At 36.3% G+C, this 22,331-nt stretch overlaps 1 protein-coding gene and 1 long non-coding RNA gene across 4 annotated transcripts in view; one reads left to right on the top strand and one right to left on the bottom strand.

Moving 5' to 3' along the window:
- Positions 1-2,049: 2,049 nt before the first annotated feature.
- Grd (GABA-gated ion channel) overlaps positions 2,050-22,331 on the bottom strand; it is a 92,829-nt gene continuing 72,547 nt past the window's right edge. For both annotated transcript variants that reach the window (XM_069131785.1, XM_069131786.1), the window contains 5 exons: positions 14,661-14,743; positions 13,838-13,978; positions 5,805-5,957; positions 4,922-5,181; positions 2,050-2,439 (listed from right to left, as the gene is read on the bottom strand). In XM_069131785.1, the coding sequence (XP_068987886.1) occupies positions 2,050-2,439; positions 4,922-5,181; positions 5,805-5,957; positions 13,838-13,978; positions 14,661-14,743 (1,027 nt within the window). The remainder of the gene's footprint in view (positions 2,440-4,921; positions 5,182-5,804; positions 5,958-13,837; positions 13,979-14,660; positions 14,744-22,331) is intronic.
- Positions 2,358-6,669, top strand: LOC138189692 (uncharacterized). 2 transcript variants are annotated; one of them, XR_011176094.1, is made up of 3 exons: positions 2,358-2,467; positions 5,764-5,959; positions 6,430-6,669. It is a non-coding gene; the product is annotated as an uncharacterized LOC138189692 (long non-coding RNA). The 2 variants fall into 2 exon arrangements; XR_011176093.1 differs by having other exon boundaries at positions 2,432-2,867.

The raw sequence follows: 22,331 nt of genomic DNA on the forward strand, positions 1-22,331 counted from the left end.
AAATTTATTCCGTACGTTTCACCGATATTTTATTATTAGATCAGACTGGCACAATTTTTTTTCTGCAATTGATGCAACTTACATTTAAGTAGGAATTTCAAACAATTTTTATATATTTGTCCTAAACTTTATCGCATCATTTACATTTGAAATCTTTTTTTCATACATGCACGGAAGGTGAGAATTAATTTATTCTCTGAAACAGATTGAATGTTGCAGATATCGCGACATTATAAAATTTCGTTTTATTAACAATTAAGAAGGAAGAAAAGTCGATAATTGAGAAAAAATAGGAAAAGGTTTTATCTTTTCATTGTTCACGTATTTTGTATAGTCTAACGAGGGAGGTATTAAAGCTAAATTTTCTTTTCAGTAGACTAACTTGAACACTGTGTTTTCGAGGAATGAAAACCATAAATACTAACTACTGTATGGCACATTAACGGTCAAAAATATGAAACGACGATTTTAATTTGTTACCATTTATGACTGTTAGACAAAGGTCGAACCTATAATAATCAGTCGTTATCTGTAATGGAAATGATGAGTACAATTTAGTACTGTACCGGCTATCTCGTTCCAGCATGGTCATACAATCATTTGTTGACCCAATTGCTTGTTTCAAGAGTGGAGGAAGTAATTTCTGTGATTGTGATTGACAGAAATAGATTGGTGTTTTCAATACATATATCACTATTTAGAATGATTAATTGGTACGGATAAGGGATTTTTTATATCCGTGTTATATTCGTGTGCTATAATTTAACACTTAGGAGATTGAACATAATATTTCATATATATATATATATATCTCATTTTAACGCAGACAATTTTTCCATTTTTGTCAAGAATAATGAATAATGTTATTTGCCAACAAAAAATATGCTTATTAACCCTTGAACGGCTTGTAAGTCGTGAATTATAAAAAGATATTTTTACATCTGATTGTTATTGTAAAGAGATATTTCTACATATATCATTCTATTTTGAATCGTGAACATAACTTTTATTGTCATAAAATAGTAATAATAATATATACTGTTTACTGTCTAATAATGATACTGTTTAAATTATAAATTCGTCTACTATGTTTAAAGTGTTAAACACAAAAAACCTATTATAGTTCGTTTTCTAAGTGTTACGATATGAATCACTATTTAACAAGATATAAAATTTAAACAATAATTATTTCTTAAACCGATTTAAACAATATTTATCTCTTCAGTTTCTCTGCATACATTACAAACTCACATTTTAAGCTTTATTAAATATTTATATAGCGTTTCATAAAGTTTCCTAGTCTGGTCTCATATCTTCGTCCGTATTGTTGGTATCGATTATTTATCAGTAGCATCGTTCACAAGGTTAATCGTATTGAACAACAACTGCGAAGAATGCAGAATGCAGAATTTCGAATGAAATATGTATCATTGTACTAATTGTAAAGGAAATTGGAAAATGTCACAACTTTTTAATGTTCCGTATACAAACTTATAAAATATATCTTTTCAATATAGAAATTGGATCGTTTATATCCAAACATACATCTTCTTGCTGTTTCAGACTTTTAAAAAAATTCTGCCATACTTATCAACATCTTTGTTATATTATCTAATCACTTGTTAAGTCAAATATTAGAATCTCCTCTTGAAATATTCGCAATTCTTTTCGAAAAGACTCCAGGGTGAAATTTTACTTTGATCGTAAGCTAAGCAATAATTAAAACTTTTTTTAAACAATAGTTAGAAACTTCCGCTACAGAGAATTAAAAATACAAATGCAAATGTCTCTAATACTTATAATATTCATGCATCCTTGTCCCTTTCTATTTAATACGATTAAACTTACGAACGATAACGTAATATTCGTTCATACGCTCGTCCATATCTCTCATTGTCCTCGTAAATCGCCCGCCGGCCAACAATTTTTATTAAGTGATCGCTTAAAGTAATATCGTAGATTGGTCGACATCTCCTTCTCCGTTGAGTAATCTCGTAGAGAACGTTCGTACACTTGTTTTCCCTTGGTTGTCCCGTTTAGCGACCGATTTCACGTGCCGTTCGAATCCACGTTGTAGTAATTGATACGCTCGCTTCTCGACAGATACGCGCACCAGTAGAACACGTTGATAGCCAGGAAGAACACAGGGAACACGATGCGGCTGGCACGATCGATTTTCGATACGGAATTGTATCTAGGCGTTCTTCTGCGTCGCCTTCGACTGGATCCCTCTTTTCTGCTCGGAGGAGCTTGACGAGGGGGCGGGCTGCAGGTCACGCAGGACATCTGCCAGTGGCCAACTGTAGGATTTCTGCTGGGTTCTGGGATCGCTGATAACGGTATCACTTCGATCATACCGTCCTCATTCATCGTAAAATTTCGACTTGAGTGCCCTCGTGCCGTTAGGTTTCCAGCGGTTCTTTTGTGCGATTGGAGTATCTGAAATAAGTAGCAGCAGATATTTATTGTGCGTTTCGATGCTTTCGCATACAATATATAGTCTAATAATATTCCGACGGGATAGGTGAAATGATAAACGTCCCTTAAATTAAACGAGAATTAAAATGAAAAAAACGAGAGGCGCGGAGGAAAATATTGTCTCTCGAAATTCATCTAGAACTTGCAAATATTTTCGTTGGATTGTTTTTGTTGTTTTCTGCTAGTTTTATTGATCCAGAATATTCGAGGTAATATTTTATTTTATATTTATTATTTTTTATTGGTATTTATTGTTTTATTTCACCATCCATTCGTTACATGTGTCTGTGGATATGTTTTTTAGTCTACGCTGTTTCTGGTCGCATAATTGATGAATAAATGAAAGCTGTTTCCGGCTTGCAAGCTCGCATAGGAACCATATATTTGAGGTAGCATAAAAATAATATTAATACATTAACGACTATTGACGTAGTATCGCGTCTCTCTAAGGCGAAAACATGCCCAAGTATAAGTTAGTTGTGCCAAGCTGATTATGAATATCTACAAGGAAAGAATTAATTAATAATAATAACCGATGTAAAGTACTTTAGACTTTGAAAACAATATACAGGGTGGTTGGTAACTGGTGGTACAAGCGGAAAGGGGATGATTCTACGCGAAAAAAAGAAGTCGAAAATATAGAATAAAAATTTTTCGTTTGAGGCTTTGTTTTCGAGAAAATCGACTTTCAATTCTCGCTCGGTACGCGTGCGGTACGTTATAACGGATCTCACTGTAGATCGTTGTCTCGATGGAAAAATTAAAAAAAAATAAAAAAAAAATTTTTATTCTATATTTTCGACTTCCTTTTTCGCGTAGAATCACCCCCTTTCCGCTTGTACCACCAGTTACCAACCACCCTGTATAACCATAATTATCGAAACTTGTCAACTTGAAATTTCAGGATTTTCGTACAATTACTGGCTATGAGTATGTTAAGATACAATGTACGATATTTAAGACGACTTCTTAGTGTTCTTTTATTCTTCGATTCTGTTTTGTACGTGGAAACGTTAAAAATGATCGAATTATCTTCGTTTCAAACGAATGACCGCACTTTTGAAAGTATATTTTCTCAAACCTTTTTTTATCCACTAAATGGAAGTTATTCGATGAATTAACGCGTTAGTCATGCATGTAAATGTATTTCAAATCGAAGGTAATTTTATTTCGATGCGAATAACTTTTCTTTTCCTTCTATTAAGGCTTTTCATTGCAGTAACCTACATACAACTTTAGGAATCCAATTATTTCTTGGATTGGATTAAAGTAACTTTAAATCAACATTTATATTCCCTTTATACTTCATGTTCTTTACTGTTATATGGAGATCGAATGATATATACGTATACTCTTCTTCTTATGTAAATCAAAGTATCATGGTCCAGGTACTTTATTTTGTTTCTTTATATGCAATTCGTTTCCACAATGAAGAATATGATGACCTATTAAAGTCTTTTATTTTGTTGATGCATTTATAATAAATTCAGTCTTTCCAAAAATATACGCAGCGTTAAGAAAAATAAGTTAAGTCTCTGAAGGTTTACATTCGCTAACAAGGGAAGCTTCTAATTTGACCCTCACCGATTTCAATAAAAGCTCTCATCTGTTTCTTTTTCACGAGTGTTGTACTACCCTACTGTAGAAAAAAAAGAAGAGAGATAAATGCAAAACGCGTAAAACAAGTTTCTTTGTATCTTTCAATACCTGTGGATATTTCGCAACATAGATTTTGTTTATTAATGTTCGCTATCAAGTTTTCGTAGAAGCATGTGTCTAATATTGGAGGGGACGTAAGAAAGCGTCTATGATGGATTATCACGCTGGCAGAGCGACGATTTCGATCTTTATAACCGGAACCCAGAAATCGGGTTTGCCGATTTCAATATGGAACAATGCCAAAATAACGGAGATTTGCATGATCTCTTATAAAGTATGAATATTGAACGATCTTGCACGTATTCGTGAAATATAAGCGAGAGATTTATCATTGTTATTGGAATTTTGGAGTATTTTTGTTCCATTTCCATTTTAAATACCAGTGATTTATCGTAGTCGCTACTTATTAATCAAAACTTTAACACTTGAATAATTGAATATAGGTTGTGCCAATCTCAATATCGATATCTGTTTTTTCTGATTTAGATATTGAAAGAACGCTACGCACAAAATAACATTATTTTTATTCTCTGCGTACAAGATAATATAATTTCTATACTTCCACGTCATAAATGTTCGTTATTATGAAATAATTAAATAACCGTAGAGACAAATGGTTTAACACAAATTCGATGCAACTAGATTAATTTACAATGGACAAATTTGTGAAAACAGATTTAAATATGTTTGACGGGTGATAATGGTTATTATAAAAGTTGATAAACTGTTTGTTCGTTCGACTGTTTTCACTGAAATAATAAAATATCAAATGCATGCAAATTACCGGTTCTTTCTGCAATTGTCGTGTATTCGCCTCCTCCTCGTCGCTGGAACTCTCGCTTTCGCTTAAATCGGAGCTGAAATAACACTCGCCGGAACCGTACTTGGTGAAATAATGCACCACCGCGAATTGTATAATGGTGGCAAAAATGAAAGCGAACGAAAGGAAAACGAAGAAGTCCAGGGCAGTGGGGTAAGGAACTTTAGGCAAATCTGTCCGCGCCTCTAATCCCAGAAATGTCATCGTTAATACGGTTGTTATACCTTTAAACAAATATGAAAGGACTTTTATTTATATTTCATTCAATTGTCAAGTTATCAAAGAATATACGTATTCGGTTTCAAAATATAATTTTTAAAATGGCTCGAAACCAACGCAGTCGTTATTGTTTATATAATTGAGATAAAACAACGAATGTGTTACATCTGTCGCAGTACTCTATCGATTATTCTCACAGTTCGTTTTATCATTCATTTGAACAACAGATATGTTGTAAATAATCGAAGTATGATTTTATCCAATTCCCAATGATAAAATATTTTGGCAGATATGTTTTTTGTGAATTTAATAAAGAAAAATCTAATTATTAGAAGAAGACAGGACTATTATACATCGTTTTACAAATAAGATGAAGTCATTATATGATTTAATAAATAGACGGATAGAAATTCCTTTTCCCGAATAAAATCAATATAAAACTGTCTGAAATTTCCAATCGACGTAACAAGTTAAATATCCGGTAAAAGTATCACTATAATTATATACTTTTGATATTATTTCTACCACGCGATTAACCTTCGTTGTCACTTAAAAAATCTGATTTATTTTTATTTACTTGCTTCTAGCGTACGTGTATCTTTGAAACATGGCCTAGCTATGAGCTTACCCAGTGATACACGATCTGCAGTGGCTTCTCGATTTAACCAGAAGGAGACCCAAGATAGGACCACGAGTAAAACACAGGGCCCGTATACTTGTATAAGAAAATTACCCATGTGCCTCTGCAGATGAAAATATACCAGCAGCATCGAATATTCCGCTGTAATCAGATAATATATTCAATACGTAACACAGAAAAATTTATTATTTATTTACTATTAGGTTGTCCGAAAAATTTCTTTCGTTTCATAAAGTGATAATAGATGAACAACAATTTCTGTTTTATATTATTTTATATTGAATTGATCCATTTCGTTCTATTTCTATTATTATGTTCGTGCATAATTTAATAAACTAATATAAAACAAAAAACATTGTGCGTCTATAATCTCTTTATAAAACGAAAGAAACTTTTCGGACAACTTAATATATTTCTTTATTCATGAGTTTATTTCAAGGTGTACATAGCGCGTAATTAGCGATTACATGTTTACAAGATTAATGATACACGGTTACATGGAATTGAATATGTTTAACTGCTTAAAAAAGTCTCGAACGCGTTATGAGTGCTTTGAGAAACATTCATGTTTAGACGTTCGTATCGGCTTTAATGTTGCAACTGTTTCTTTCAGGTGAAAATCTAGGGCAGTCCGATAAACTGTGCTGTATGGTTATAGGTGAGCCACAAGATTGGCATTCAGGAGATGATTGTTTTGTTAACAACTACTCGTGCGTAAGTCTGGAATGGTCGGTGCGAATGCGGGTGAGGGCGGCTTAGTTCTGATTAGTGCTGAGACGTTGGGTATCTCTTGCACGCTAGATCGTACTGTGCGAAGTTTTGTATGGGGGTTGTTGAGCCATAAACAGTCCTAAAATTTGCTAACGGCTTCTTTGATAACGGTTTTAGCATCGTGGAAGTTAGGCCTGATTTTTCTTCACGGTAAATAAGTTTTGATGCCCTCTTGATTTCTATATGACTGGAAATCTATATTAATTTGATGCTATACTGTTTATTTCAATGATCGAATGGATTTCTATTTATGACGCTACGTGTTAAGGCGTTTTCGATGGCTTGAGTTTCGCAGGATAAAGAAGAGAAGGTATAATCTGCGTGTAGAAGTAAAATCGTTTCTAACAAATATTTATTATATTACCCTTAATATTTCGTTACAATATAATGGTAAATATGTAGAACCTAATCTGTCCTCTTTTCCTTGTTATACTATAATCCACATTTGTAATCTATCTTTTATGCTTCGAATGAAAAAAAGAGAAAGAGGATTACGTGCCAGTATAATGCAATTTCACTCATAAAACTAATAAATCGAGTTAAATCAATATTCCACGATCCTTTTCGTTCGGTCCACCTTCAGCTATTGTTCGATATGTATATAATATTTATCTTCCACTCGTTTCAATTTTCATCTGTAGTTGAGTTCGACATCGAATATCAACAAGGTTCGACCGAAATCGAAATCAAACAGGGTCGCGATCATTAGTTTCTTCGGTTACGCACAAACCATATCCTAGCGTCCAACGTAGCAGCTAGTCGCTCTGTTTGTCCTGCACTTTTTCCTCGATAACGAGTACAATGTACAAGAAACAACTGTCATCCGTTTCGATTTGTCCAACGCAAACAGAAATGATGCCATGCATACACGTGAATGTTTGCGCCACGTTGACGGATCCTTAAAAAATTTTTACTACCCTATTGATGCAATCACAGTGACGACGCGACGATTGTTTGCGGAGTATTAATCGATGCTAATCCAATTAAAAGTGGAAGTCGTTGCGAGTCGGCGTCTCCCTTCTCGTTTCTCGTTATCAGCCGATGGAAATACAAGAGGGACGAGAGTTTTCTGCAGGAGGATGCTGCAATTAGTCGTCGTTTCTTCCGTTGCCAACTTTCAACGTGGAACCTCTTTTCTTCATCCTCCTTCTCCTGTTTCATCCCCTATCCTCTTCCATCGCTTCTCCTCCATCTTTTCCTTTTTCTTTACGTCGTCGTTTTCTCGCACCACTTGTCGGTCCGCTCGAATCCCACCCACTTCCGGGCTGATTCATTCGTACCTTCGATATTCCTATAGAATCCGTAAGCGTGGCCCGATAAAAGTTTCCAATCGAGATCCTTTGCAGTCGTTAAGAGACAATTCCTTTCTCTCGTTTCTCTAATTCGAACAAGCCTTAGCCATCGACATTCTTCGATGACTCTTATCGTGGCTATACGTTTCTCTTTCGATTATACTTCCGACGTCTATCTTTTTCTTCCTCGGTTTGATCCTTGATACATCGCGTCGTCGATAAGGATTTTTCGCTGAAATCTATTCTTAAATGGAGTTTCCTTTCACGGGTTATCGCCTGGCGTACAAGTACGGTTCTTTAGGTAGACAATTCTGAAAATATTTTGAAAGATGAGAAAGGACAGGTCGAAGATGAATGTTGAAGTATTACGGATAGATTATTGTCTGGTATACGAGTATTATTATGTCGTATGAAGCGTGATTTCTGAGGGAGGCGACTTGGAAAATATTTTTAAAGATGAGGAAGGATAGATCGAAGGTGAAAGCTGAAAGTATTATGGGTAGGTTATTGCGTGGAATACAAATGATTGTCGTGTTATACGAAGTACGATTTTCGAGGGGGTCAATTTTGAAAGTATTTTTCAAAATGAGAATGGATAGATCGAAAGTTGAGGTATTAAAGATATTCAAACTATGAAACGAAGATTGTTCGACCGTTCGCGGAGAGATGTGTTCGCGATAGATAGCGTCAATGGAAGTCGTAAATTTCCGTTACGATTAGTTAATTGACGCCACGAAATGATCGATCTCTATTTCGTTTGGGACAATAGAGATGGTTGAATTGATTATAACACTGAGGTAAAAGGTTACAATATACACTTTATTCCAATAACTTCCTGGATATAACATTCAATATTACAGTTGATATGTTGACAGACAGAATACAAGTTAAGACAAAATACAGTGAGTAAAGTGACGGATCAGAGAACAAACAGAAAACTAACTAAAAACTCCTGTTCTGTGACGGAGGTATTTATACTGAACCGGGGAAGGTTATTTACGAGTGGAAATTCTGGGAAAAATGGGAAAACTCACGTTTCCCTATTTGCCTTTGGATTATTGCAGTGATGTTTGCACCGCTAGTGGCCATCCCGACCGAGGGACGGAATTCAGCCCGTACCAGATAACGGGACGTAACATCCTCTCTTCGTTGAGAGGGTACCGATTGTGAATATAGAGTTAATTACATCTTCCACCAAACTCTCTCTCGATTGATTCTGCTGGATCGGATTGGCTCGGTAGGGGGACGAAACGTTTGACACCTCAATCCAAGATGCTGGTTGCCGTCTTAACCGTGGTCGTCCGGATGATGTCGTCGGCGCCTAGATGAACCTTGATGAATCGGAAACCGATGTCCTCTTCCTTTGCCAGTTGCTTGAGGCACCGAATGGCTAGATACGGGGCTGCGGATAAATCGAACGTTACGTCGTTGAGCTGGTATGTCTCGGTTTCCCCACCCGCATTGCGCCGTAAGATTTTTTGATATTTTAGGTCTTCTGGTCGCACGAGGAATTGCCGATACATCTTTTTAATGTCACCAGTGAGTACATATTGATGAGAGTGGAATCAAACAAGTCTTCCTATAACTTGAGCCCTCTATAAAGCGTATCGTTTAGAGAAACTCCGGTGGTGCTTGTTGCCGATCCGTCGAATACGACACGGAGTTTGGTGGTTTGGCTCGATGCCTTGATTACGCCGTGATATGGTAGATAGAACCAGTTATCGTCGGAGTGCTCTGTGATAACCCTCGTCATGTGTCCCAAGTCCAGGTATTTTTGTAATACCGCTCGATATTCTGATTCGATGGCTTTGCCGCGTTGAAATCGGCGGTTGAGGGAGGCGAGTCGTTTCATTGCAAACGTTTTGTGGGATTCAAGCGACTGAAGCTAGTCGTTGAATGGGAGAGCGACGATGTATCGTCCTTCGCTGGTGCGTCAGACGTCGGAAGTGTTCTTCGCATTGTCTGTCGTCTGAAATATGTTTAATCGGCGATCCTTCGTCGACTTCCCAAAACCCCGCGAGGTCCGCTTGTAGAGCCGTCGTGGAGGCGTGAAATGTTTGTCGCGGTGTGGGAGTTTGGGTCCTCCCCGATGACCCATCCGAATCGCGTTTTTTGCAGATGCAGTTCGGGGTTGTCCGGCTGTGTTAAATTGATTTGTCCGACACACATCGACGCAAGTGTTGATCCCGCGCTCAATGAGACATCGATCGGGGCTAGTAAGTGGAATCGTGGGTCGGCTAATCGGAGATTCCTGGGTATGTTAAGTGTCGAGCGATCGATGGGTTGATTTGGGATTAAGGTCGATATGGCCGGGATAATGAGGAACGTCAATGTGCGTTCGTAAGTACCGTCAATGGAAGTGAGCGTGGCCGTAATGTAGCGTTTAAAGGTCGTCATAAGGTTTCGAGGGCTCCAATTGGGACCGAACATTTCCCTTGTTCAGAGTGATTTTGCCAGTTTTTCGGTTATGAAGTTTATGCTAGCACTGCGCGACAACGGATTGGTTGTTGTTTATCGTTTAAAATGCTGATTTAAGCCGTGATTACCAGATCGTTGTGTAATGAATTGGATGCTACTGGGTTAATAGGTTCGGTCGTCATTGGAATCGTCGATTGTCGGTGTCACTGTTTATGTGTTCGTCGATGTCTGGAGGATGGAGTTGGGGACGAGTTCGTTCGTGGTGTCTTCGATTTGTGGTTTGTTGTAGATTTCCGACGACGAGGTGATGAGGCGGGTGTCGAGGATCGACTGTTTGACGGAGAGGAGGCTCGGCTGGATGTTGCAGGACGAGCCCTTGCGTGGTGTTTGGCCCTATGTAGCATCGTGTGATGCCGTTGTCCGCACCTATGACATAATTCGGCGTTACAATCTTGCACTGAATGTCCTTTCTTCAGGCAATTGATGCATAAGGATGCCCTTGTAACGTCCTTAAGGCGCTCGTCAACGGGTTTAGCCTTGAAGTTGTCACATCTCCAAATGGTGTGTGATCCTTGGCAGATTGGACATGTCAACGGAGCCTGTGTCGCGGCAAGTGCGTGTTTCCGTCGCGTGCATTGATAGACCGATTTGGGTTGATGTGGTGATCCTCTTGTCGGCGAGACCTCGGAAGATGATATAAAGATAAATGCCAAATTCTTGAGGAAGTCCAGTAAATGAGTGTACTGAGGCACTTCCTTGTTAGGTAACGTAAGTTCCCATTGTTTAATGATATTTGCTGGTAATTTCGAACTGATGAGGCCGATAAGTATGGCGTTTCTATTGGTTTGTTCTCCTAAACTTTGTAATGAGCAGAGATTTTGTCTGACCGAGCAGATTAAATGCCACAAGGCCGTTGGAGATTCTTTAGTTATTTTTGGATAATTAACGATTGCGTGGCTGTGGCGTAAAGCGACGTATCGTGGATGCTCGAACCTGTTCTTGAGAATGGCTATAGCGGTAATGTAATTTGCGTCGCTGAGGGGTAATCCATTCACGCAGTCCGCTGCTTCTCCCGTTAGGAAGGACCGAAGGTATAGGAATTTTTGTACAAGCGTGAGACGGTGGTTGTTGTCTATTGTCGAGCAAAAAAGCTCATAGAACCCTTCCCATTCCTCTAATTTCCCGTCGAAGGTGGGGAACTCCAGCTTCGGTAATAGAATTTCCGTTGCGGGAAAATCGCTGCCTTTGGGTGTCGACAGGGTTGATGGTCGCTCGCCCTCTATGAGATTCCTTAATTGAGCGACCAGGGAAATGTAAGTTTTAAGCGCTTCTTGTTCTTGCGTGTTGTCCTCTTCGTCGAGGTCGTCTAATTCTTCCTGGACTAGTTGGAACCGTTTCCACTCGTCCTTGAGTAGGTCTTCATATGTTTCCAAAAGACCAACGTCATGATTGTCGGATTGTTGGTAATCGTCGATGCCTTTCTTTATGAACTGGATGTTGTCGAGATGGTTATCGCGTTTTCGTCGCAGGGAGTTGATTTTTGACGCGGTCGACATGCTTCGTGATGAAGGTATTTCGTTAACGAAGGTGACACTTGTGATGTTGTGAGACTGAAGTTGTTGGAACTTGTTGCACTGATAGTGATGGATTTGCGTGGCACTCTATGGTAGTGGGTATCACTGGTGTGTACACTTTTTACTTGATACGTAATCGGGCTCGAAGGACCAAAATGTTACGGATCAGAGAACAAACAGAAAACTAACTAGAAACTCCTGTTCTGTGACGGAGGTATTTATACTGAACCGGGGATGGTTGCTGGTCGCCCCGCCATAGGTTATTTACGAGTAGAAATCCCGGGAAAAATAGGAAAACCCACGTTTCCCCATTTTTGATTGGCTGGCCCTAAGGAATGTCTCGATTTGACCTCTATATTGCAGCAATTGAGGGCTTTGAAGTTAAAGTAAAAGGGACGATATTTAATTTATGATCGTACCTTAGGATTATTGCAGTCCGATCTATGATGTTTGTACCGTTAGTGGCCTTGCCGACCGAGGGACGGAATTCAGCCAGTACCAGATAACGGAACGTAACAGAGATTGTTAAGAAAATTCGAATTTTACATAGAAAAAACTCAGCAGAACTCTCAATCGCTATCGATTTCATAATTTTATCGTATGGGCATGTAATACTTTCATTCGGATATCGAAAATTCTGTCACGTAGTGAACAGGTGAAATCTTCAATTTGTTTGCTCGAGTGCATCGAAATTTCATTTGTCGTTTTCTACTCCATTTTATAAGGTACATATATATCATACTTCGTTCGAGGATAAAGTATTTGATGATATCGTTCGATTTATTGTTTCTGTTTCATACCAGCGCTCAACTACGGAGGAAGACAACACCTGAAAACCAACTACACGCAACATATTCATCGCTGTTTAACATATACAGAAACTTATTTTTCCTCATTTTTCTATTTATTACTCTTTTTCGTAGCTTCGTAAATTATATTTACAAACTAAAGCTGTCGAGAATTGTGAATATCATGTCGTTGATTTCATCTAACTATAATGGAAAAGTGCATATTTAATACGTCGTATTACTGGAGATCAAGATTTACTTTGCGATTTCTGCGTTTTTCTGCTTCCATGCATTTTGAGGGCGGATATTAGATTCGTAGTATAGTACACATAGCGGAGTGACCAACGAAGAGTCTATTTACAGAATGGCAAGAGTAATCAGATTATTTCTGATCTGAAAAATACGACAGACTGGATTTATGATTGAAATTTTCTACTTCGAATCGTTCGATTATTCGTTTTGTATTATCGATTAGTTTTTTTATTAACTGATGCGTACTGACACTTGTATAGTCCATTTTTATTCCTTTTCTCTGGCTATTTTATAATTTAAGAACTGCAGTCAACTGTTATGAACGCTGGTCATTTATCTCAGTATGAATTAATTAATCGTGATACATTAAAATTTTTATGAGAAATAGTATTATCATACATTATTTTTCTCATAATAACAATACCTTTTATAATAATAATAATGTCCTTTTTTGTAATTATATTACTAATATCTTTATTTGGTTTTTGCTTCGAGGTAACATTAAAGTGAAATTACAGTGCCACGATTTCTTTGGAACAATCGAAATTCATATTATAAAATAGCGTAAGAAAGTTGATTAAATGTACCGATTTAATATAATAAATTAATTACGACACGCGATACATGTATATAAATAAATAAAAAGTTCACTCGTCTGCATGTATTTATAACGAAGAGAAGAAAATGTTAAGAAAAATTGTAAATTTGTATCGTTATAAACAGGTGTGATGGTAGTATAAAAAGGCGCTGAAAGAGTCCAAAATAACGAGCAAAGATGAAACAAAAGAAAAAAATAATAAAATAAAATGGCAAGTACGTGAAACAAAATCTCCTTTCTCTAGCGATTTCAGCAACTATTTTTTTTCTTTCTTTTTTTCTTAAATAAAGTTTCGAATGAAGTGCCGAAGAAGGAGGCACTGACTCACCGTGTGAAAGCGTCGCCGATGCAGAATAATTCGCAGTGGGATTGGCAACTAAATCGAATTGGGATAATTTCATGTCCTCGGCGATTGCTACTTGTCGGGCGCTGTTCCATTTGTAGATCACGTCCCGTTTCGTGTAACCGACTGCAATCAAGAGAATATTTCTTACTAGCTCGTCGCGCTGGAGCTGTAAAAAAGCATCGAATTCGTTCGTCGTTGAAGTGTCACCTTTCGACGAAAAGCCTCCCGAGTGGCTACTATAATATACGTATTCTTTGCTGATCTTAAATCTCTCTTATTTCTCGTGCGACACGTTCACGCAAAAACCGACAATTACACGAACGTTCTTCAGATATGAGAGTATTCTATACTTTTAGTGCTTTTTACGTTTGACAAATGTCCTCTGAAACTTCGAATTTCTTCCATAACTTGTTCCTTTTTCTTGAACGCCACTGGCAAGAATAATTTTGATAAAAGTCGTTGCAACTTACAAAATAATTATATAAACGCAAAGGTTTTGTATTAGCGTACAGCATAACCGTAATTAAATTTTTAGGCAATGTCACATTTTTATGAATGTGATTAAAATACGAAACGTAGATAGAAAATTGTTTCACGTATTATGTATCACTGAGACTATTACAGGTTTAGATATTTTATACATTTTTGTAAATTATATTTACATTCTGCGTGTTTTTTCTATTTTCCTCGTAAATACACAAAGATCCACAGTCTACTAACGATTAAGATAAAAGAAATCAAGAGAGAGGTGAAAATTTATAACAAACGACGAATAGTAAAATTTCTTTTTAAGTTAAAAACGTACAGCTGCCAAATTGTAATGGACATCTCTGCGTATCCATCGGAAAATTCTCAAGATTCATCGGACAACCAGCCTTGATCGTAAGTCTGAAATCAAACAGTTTATAGCATTAGAAAAAGAAAGAAAAAAGAAGATATACTCGATTATCACGAAAATTATTAATATTAGAATTTCATTAATGTTATCGCGTAATTGAAGGTCCGTTGAGAAAATTAATCTTTTGAACAAATAAATTTATACTATAAAACATAATAAATTTAATAAACTTAGATCTAATTAATTAGCATGTGTAATTAGCTAATTAATTAGTAAATGCTATAACAAATACAATATGCCGTGCCAATACTTTTTGTAGCCTCTGTATAGCGCTACAACATTCGGTATCGGTCAATTTTGTTCGCCGTACGTGGTGAACGTGATAATTGATAGGCGAACCTTCGAAATATGTGTTCAACTTACACGCGTTATTCGCCACGTGTTGCTTCGTGGTACTGCGGTCCGTCGAGCATTGGGCTATCTAATTCGCGTGTACAATGGGCATACGGACGAAATCTGGGACCGTGCTATTGGAAAATATTATTTAGCGTCGCTAGAACGAACGTTTTGGAGAGCAACGGACGATAAGGAACGAGCCACGGCTTAGCTATTGTTCTTTTAACGCGACGGACAGTTGGCGGCTACGAATTTTCATGAAATACGAAGCAATACGCGAAGTAATCTACCACTGGTGGATTTCTCTGGCTATTCATCTATTCCGTCTGTTTTAAGTTCTGTAGAATGACGTACGTGGAATATCGTTTCTTTAGAGTTTGCAATTTAACGGATTAGTAAGATTCGTTTTTACCTTCTCGTTAACTCGGAGGCGTATGAAATGCTTCTTTAGAGTTTGCAATTTGACAGATTAGTGAGAATCGTTAAATATCGTATCGTCGGCTTGGAAGCAGATGAAACGATCTTTTTACAGTTTGTAATTTGACGGGTTAATAGGAATCGTGAAATATCTTATTGTCGACTTAGAAGCACACATGAAATGTTTCTTCCAGTGTTTGCAATTTGATCATTGGATTAGGTAGTAAAATTCGTTAAAAGATCATTACGAGTTACATTAGTAATTGCAACATTAAACAATGTTTTTGATACGTCATGCATCTTCCATGTCCAGGTGTACAATGACGTCTAAAGACTTTATTTGATGATAAGTAATTTTTTATTATTAGTGAACATATTTTAATAACTATACATCAGCGAACATATATCTTCATGTTTCAAAATTATTTCAAATTAATTAATTTCAATTAAGTTTATAATTATATGATTTCGTACTATACAGAATTTAAGAAATTTAAAGAAAAATAAATTTAACGCAACTGTTTCCTACAAGATTCTATTGGGATTATAATTACTACAGCGAAGAAGATAGACGGGAGATCGTAATTGTTACAGCATCGAATAGGGAAATCAAGGTAAATGGCTGGAAAATAGATAAAACAGAAAGCTATTTACTACCTTTATTTTCTATCTTTAACAACGACCACGGTCTGCTCATTCTTTAACGAGTTTGATGTCGTGAAATCACGAAAATTTGCACACGTTCATGCTTAGAGGTAAATATCGGAGATAGGTGGAAAATCAGCCAGACCAGTTTGACCGAGTTATCGCGCCAGATATCGAGGAACCTACGAAATACGAGACGATCCGTGACTAATCGGATCCATCATCCTAACATTCTCGATCGGCCAATTTGTAATTCGAATGTGTTACATTCACCAGCGGCCAGATCACGGTCGGTATTAACTTCCAAATACGCTGAATGGGTTGTTTTCACTGTGGAATTTCGATTACTACGAAGTTTCTTTCTATCTACGGAAATTTTTCATATTTCGTGCAAAAGTATTTTCAAGTGTGCATGAACATTTTCATTTGATTGATTTCTTTTGATTTCTGACCTACTCAAAATCGCATTGTACATCCATTTCTATCTCACAGAAATTTCTAATTGCTTTCTTTGTAACTTCTTCTATTATGAAGATCGATTTGTAATATAAAATAATTATAAATATAAATTTATATTGTATAAATATAAGTTATGTTACAGAATATTATATTATAGTATATTTATATCATAAAAATGATATTACATAATAATTTATATTTACTTATAAGGTAAGTTATACTTTATAAAGGGAAATTTGACAAGCATAACGTCAGATTTATGAAAGCTCGCGTCTTGTGTTTGCAATTTGTGATTTGAAATTCAATGAACGAGATTCAGCCTGAAACTTTTAATTGATGGATGTTTTGTTGCAGAATTCTACTACCCATGGGTCGTTTATCGCGATGTCGTTCTACAACCGAGATTTGTGGAATTCCAAATGAACTACGATATGTCTCACAAGCGTGTGATGATGCAGATTCTGATCACATAATTTCAAGTTTGTTGGTTGGTCGTGCTATTAAGGATATCTCTGGTGTCGACCACCAAGATGGATAGACCGGAAGTGATAAAGCACACATCCTGAGTTCTAATTAGAATTCAAGTAATATATACATATATATATACACGAATATATTGAATGTAATTACTGTTGGATTGTACGTACATGTACAAGTGTTTCTGAAGAAAATTGCTTTTAAAGAATGAGAATCGATTGCAATCATTCGACCTATTATTTTAATTCTAACTTATATTAATTGCTCCAATCCTTTTTCGGTATCCCGACAAAACAATATTAAATTGTAAATTGTAAGTTACGTTATTTTCATCTTTTACGCGTTTTTTTTTTTTTTTTACCATTTGACTCTCAATGAGCTAAATCGTAAACAGGTATTATACAGCACAGTATAGTCTATTTGTAGTTAACATTGCGAGGATTTTCCATTGTGTGAGAGGAGTGTTTCTTAATGCCACTTTTGTTACGTTAAGTAGTCAAAATTCAGGCCGAGATGCGCTTTCTTTGCGCAATATCGGCGTTTTCACTGACCAACGATTGTCAATCTTACGTGCATCCATCGGTCTGTTTACCAGGAAGATATTTCTCACGTATCGAGTGTCAGTCACGTATCTGGTCTAGCCACGATTTTGATCGAGGATAGAGCACGTTCAAGCACGAGGATAGGTCTTGAGCAATTTGCTTTCGACAATTTCCGGCAACAATTCCGTCGTTTTCTAAGCACGTCTCATATACAAATCTCCGTTGTAGGTTTGATCGATTTTCTTCCAAACAATCAATCGATTTTCGACGAGAGAATTAATCCACCGTTGCTGTGGACAATTCGGCGACGTAACAATTCTCTCATGTTTGTGAATATTTTAAGAGGAAGAAGAAATTCGATCGGAGAAAAATAAAAAACAGAGAAAATATTTATAAGTTGATTCAAAGTATGTAGATGTTTATCACGCTGAAAATAACACGTTGATAGGAACGAAATGTGTTCCAAGCAATCGATTAGTTATCTATGTTTATTTCTTAATTCTGTTTCTTAAGAAGACCCAATTAAGATAGTTTGAAACAAGACAGAAATTAAACGCAACAAGAAGAGATAGAAAATTCATTTCCTCTTCTTCATTTTACGGCAAGTCTGTCGAAACAGTATTTACGATATCGTTCCTGGAAACAACATAAGTTAATTAAGCTGTTAATTAAATTGGCATTGACGTATAGATTTCCTCGTTTAATCTTCAGGGTCCTCTGGCGCGATAATTTACTAATAATATCAGCGGATCGACAAGTTACAACTTGTACATTATAAACTTATTTTCGATAATTTTACAAGTTGACGTTAAATATATAATTAGCGATAATCAGCTGATTGTATAATAATCGGTAAAATTTACTTGTAGAATTTTATTTGTTTCGTTATTAAACTTGTTTGTGCTATACCAGAAAATTGTTTAATTCTGATAGCTTGTAATAGGTGGCTTGTAAAATTTTGTTAACAATATTAATCCAGTTATACAGATATAAAGTAGAGCTCGTACAAGCATTATGTTCCCGGGCTTCGTACTCACATTTCAGATGTTCGTACGACTTTAAGTTTTCTTCTCATTTTTGCCGGATTTCCACGGAAACATTCCACGCGGATACGAAGAAAATCCTACTAAATTGCAAAATTTATTCGCTCCTGAATACGATATCGACTTCATATTAGAAATAAATCAAGATAGTACTCGAATCTAATAACAGATATGATATCTTATCGACTCATATATTTGTGTTATCTCCGGAAATACAGGTAACTGAATATCAGCAAATAATCATGAATATCGGTGAAATATATAATCTAAAATATCCATTTTTAATTTATATCTTAATCATAAATACGTAAATCGATGAGTATTTTACAGGTTAATTACTATACGAGTTTAATGCTTCCTAGGGAATAACAATAAAATTAAAGCAATGCAAAATATTTATTAAATAAAATAAATATTAAATATATTCTATTCATTTCTAAAGTTGAAAGGTCTAAGATTTTTTATTCCGAAGCAGTACTCCAATTTAGCCATGGAGAAATGTAGCAATATGTTGATTTTATGTTTCACATCGTCGATTGAGATGTAACGTCATACTTAGATCGCGGATTTCTATACATCTATTGAAAATTTGGAGAATGTACATGACGTGCAAAAATATATAAAATATCCAAGGTATAAATACATATTTAATAGATAAAACAACTTTTTATCCAAGTTTTATTTTTCAATCGTATTTGCAAAAATATGAATTTACACGGATACACGTAGTCTAATTATAACGCATGCCTAAATTTCGAAATTCATCGTTTCATTTACTATCTCCCTATTTCGAATACGATTTTCAATAACACGTTCCTTTCCTCTTTTTCCTCAACATACTGTCATCTCTGTGATGATGCTCGTTTCGAAAATTCGCAGGATGATTTGCGATGTCTGTTACAATCGTACCTGTTGGTGTCTGAAGGCGCATCAAACGACTTTTACAACGGAGAACTTTCACCTTAATTGCCAGGCCGGAAACAGGAAACGTTTTCGAAGTTGAAAAGGGCTCGTTGGTACGTCAAAAGCAATGGGAAGGACTTGTTCAGCAAAGCGTGGGAAGAGAAGAACGTCATCTCCTTTCTCGCACCTTCTTCAAAATGCTTTTCCTACCTTCCGTACGTTTTTCGTAGTTTACTTTCTTTTTTTTTTTACTTTTCGTGGTTTTTCGTAGTTAAGCGACCGAGATAGAAACACACGCAATTATTTGCGTTTCTTTGATCCTTGATCATGTCAGTTATGGGAATAGCGCTGAATCGTGTATAGGAGAAATAAAATGGTACACGGTCTTTAGAAATAAGAAAACGATAAATATCAAACAGGAACGAACGTAATTTTCTCTCAAAATGATACAAATATATTTTTCATAGAGACATATGGACATACTTTATTAGCGTCCATATACAGTGTATTCTTCGCTTTATTCGCTTGAGTGAACTCTGATTATAAATATTTAGTATGAAATTAATAGCGTTCTAGTCATCGAGATAAAATACGTCGTAATTAAGAAACTAGAAGGTGGTGTAGGTGCAACGAAATTGGCAAAAATATGACAAAATGGTGTTGGAAAAATCACGGACATTAAAAAAGGAAAATATGATATTAAGAATTATCTAAACCACGTAGATTCCTCTGATGCTGGCAACGATAGAAAAAACTTGTATATTAACATAATAATGAAATGGTTTCATCGCGATAGAGACGATAATAACGGCGATTTTATACAAATGGAAAGAGCAAATGAAAGTGGTAACGAAGATGTTTGAAGTACAAAAAGAACGTAACTGTATTTAGTTACTCATGTTGAAAGAATACAAGGTAGTATACTTGGACCCCTACTGTTCTCCATCTATACTGCCGATTTACCAACCTTAGCAGAGATAACAACAGCGACATTTGCTGACGACACAGCACTACTAGCATCCCACTCAGACCCAATAATGGCATCTCACACTCTCCAGCGAGGTCTTGACTCTATGGAAAAGTGGTTCCACAAATGGGGCTTCAAAATTAACGAAAATAAATCCACACAGGTAACCTTCACGCTGCGAAAACAAACCTGCCCTCAGGTGATCATTAACAATATCACAATTCCTAACAAGGATTCAGTCAGATATCTGGGCATGACTCTGGACAGGAGATTGACATGGAAACAACACGTCATAGACAAATCGAAGCAACTCAAGGCTAAACTTAAAAAATTTTACTGGCTCATTGGCCGTCGCTCCAACTTCAGCACTGAGAGCAAAATAATGCTATATAAAGCCATACTAAAATCTGTCTGGACCTATGGGATTCAACTATGGGGAACAGCGAATAACTCCAACATAGAAATCCTTCAACGATTTCAATCAGAAACACTAAGATCCTTAATAGATGCACCTTGGCATGTCACCAACGAAACAATCCACCGCGACCTCAAGATACCTACAGTCAAAAAAGAAATATACAAGTTCAGAAGCAGATAGAACACAAGAGTCAACAACCATTACCCATTAGTCACCCAACTACTTGACACGACGGACCAGATCCGCAGACTAAAAAGAAAATATCCTTTAGATTGAAGCATTAGATTCAACTAGAATCAACATAATATAAATTATTATAAACCAAGCTATTGTACCACGCCAAATGAAGTTACTTAAAATTCTTAACGAGAACTGATTGTAAATAGTCTACCAAATAAAGAAAAATGTTGAAAGAATTATGTGACTCAGCAGTCAAAAGGATACGAGATACAGAAATATTTAAAGGAACTGTCAATTAATTGTAATTTATATTTGAATAAGTGAAATTTCATATCAGAAAATTGATCGTTCTATCATCCGGAAATTCCATTATCCGAGCAGTTTTGTCTCCTGTTAGTTCAGATAAGGCAGGTTCTACTGTATTTACCGCGTATGAGAATTTGTTTATGGTATAATAAGCTAACGTTACATCGTTCGAGTATTTCAGAGTTAATAGGTAATACGTCTGTGTGCACTTCTTTTTATGTTTCATCCTCAAGAATCAACATTTTAAACAGGATTTTAATAATTCATATCGATTGAACGGTAGAGATTCGTTACTTTTGCATAGCAGCTCTTGGTGTCAGAGGCTCTACTCGAATACTTGTGAAATAAATATGTAATATGTAAATATGAAAGCTGACGAGCAGTATTTTCTCCCTCTAAACGCTCGTAGTTATATCACTCACAGATTTTCTACTGTGTCAGTTTATACGATCGTTAATAATATGTACAGTAATTAGACACAGCTGGAAGAAAACCTACGTATAAAAGTAAAATAAAATAAAACGTACAATGCCATTAACTTACTTTTCAGGCTACGAAATATTAAACTTTTCTAAATAAAACGAAAGAGCGCAGAGTTTAGTGCTGGAAAAGGTCAACAGTGCTTCACGAACGCCATGGTTTGATCACGAGGAACGAACGTTTGCCACGAATCGATTCAATATTTAACTGCGAATCCTTTTTCCCAGTGATAGTGGAGCCTTTGTATCAGACGAGATGCACGATATGCGAGGGAAAATAATTTTCATTGTTCATCAGGTTGAATGGATTTCATTGTGGGCCGCGTGCAACCCTTGAGAGTCAGTCCGCAACACGTCCGGGAATATTCGTTTACGCGTCGGAAAACCGAGAGACGAAGACGAAAAA

The sequence above is a fragment of the Bombus flavifrons genome, chromosome 2, assembly GCF_040668555.2.
Source record: "Bombus flavifrons isolate JBK064 chromosome 2, iyBomFlav1_principal, whole genome shotgun sequence".
In the NCBI taxonomy this organism is placed as follows: domain Eukaryota; kingdom Metazoa; phylum Arthropoda; class Insecta; order Hymenoptera; family Apidae; genus Bombus; species Bombus flavifrons.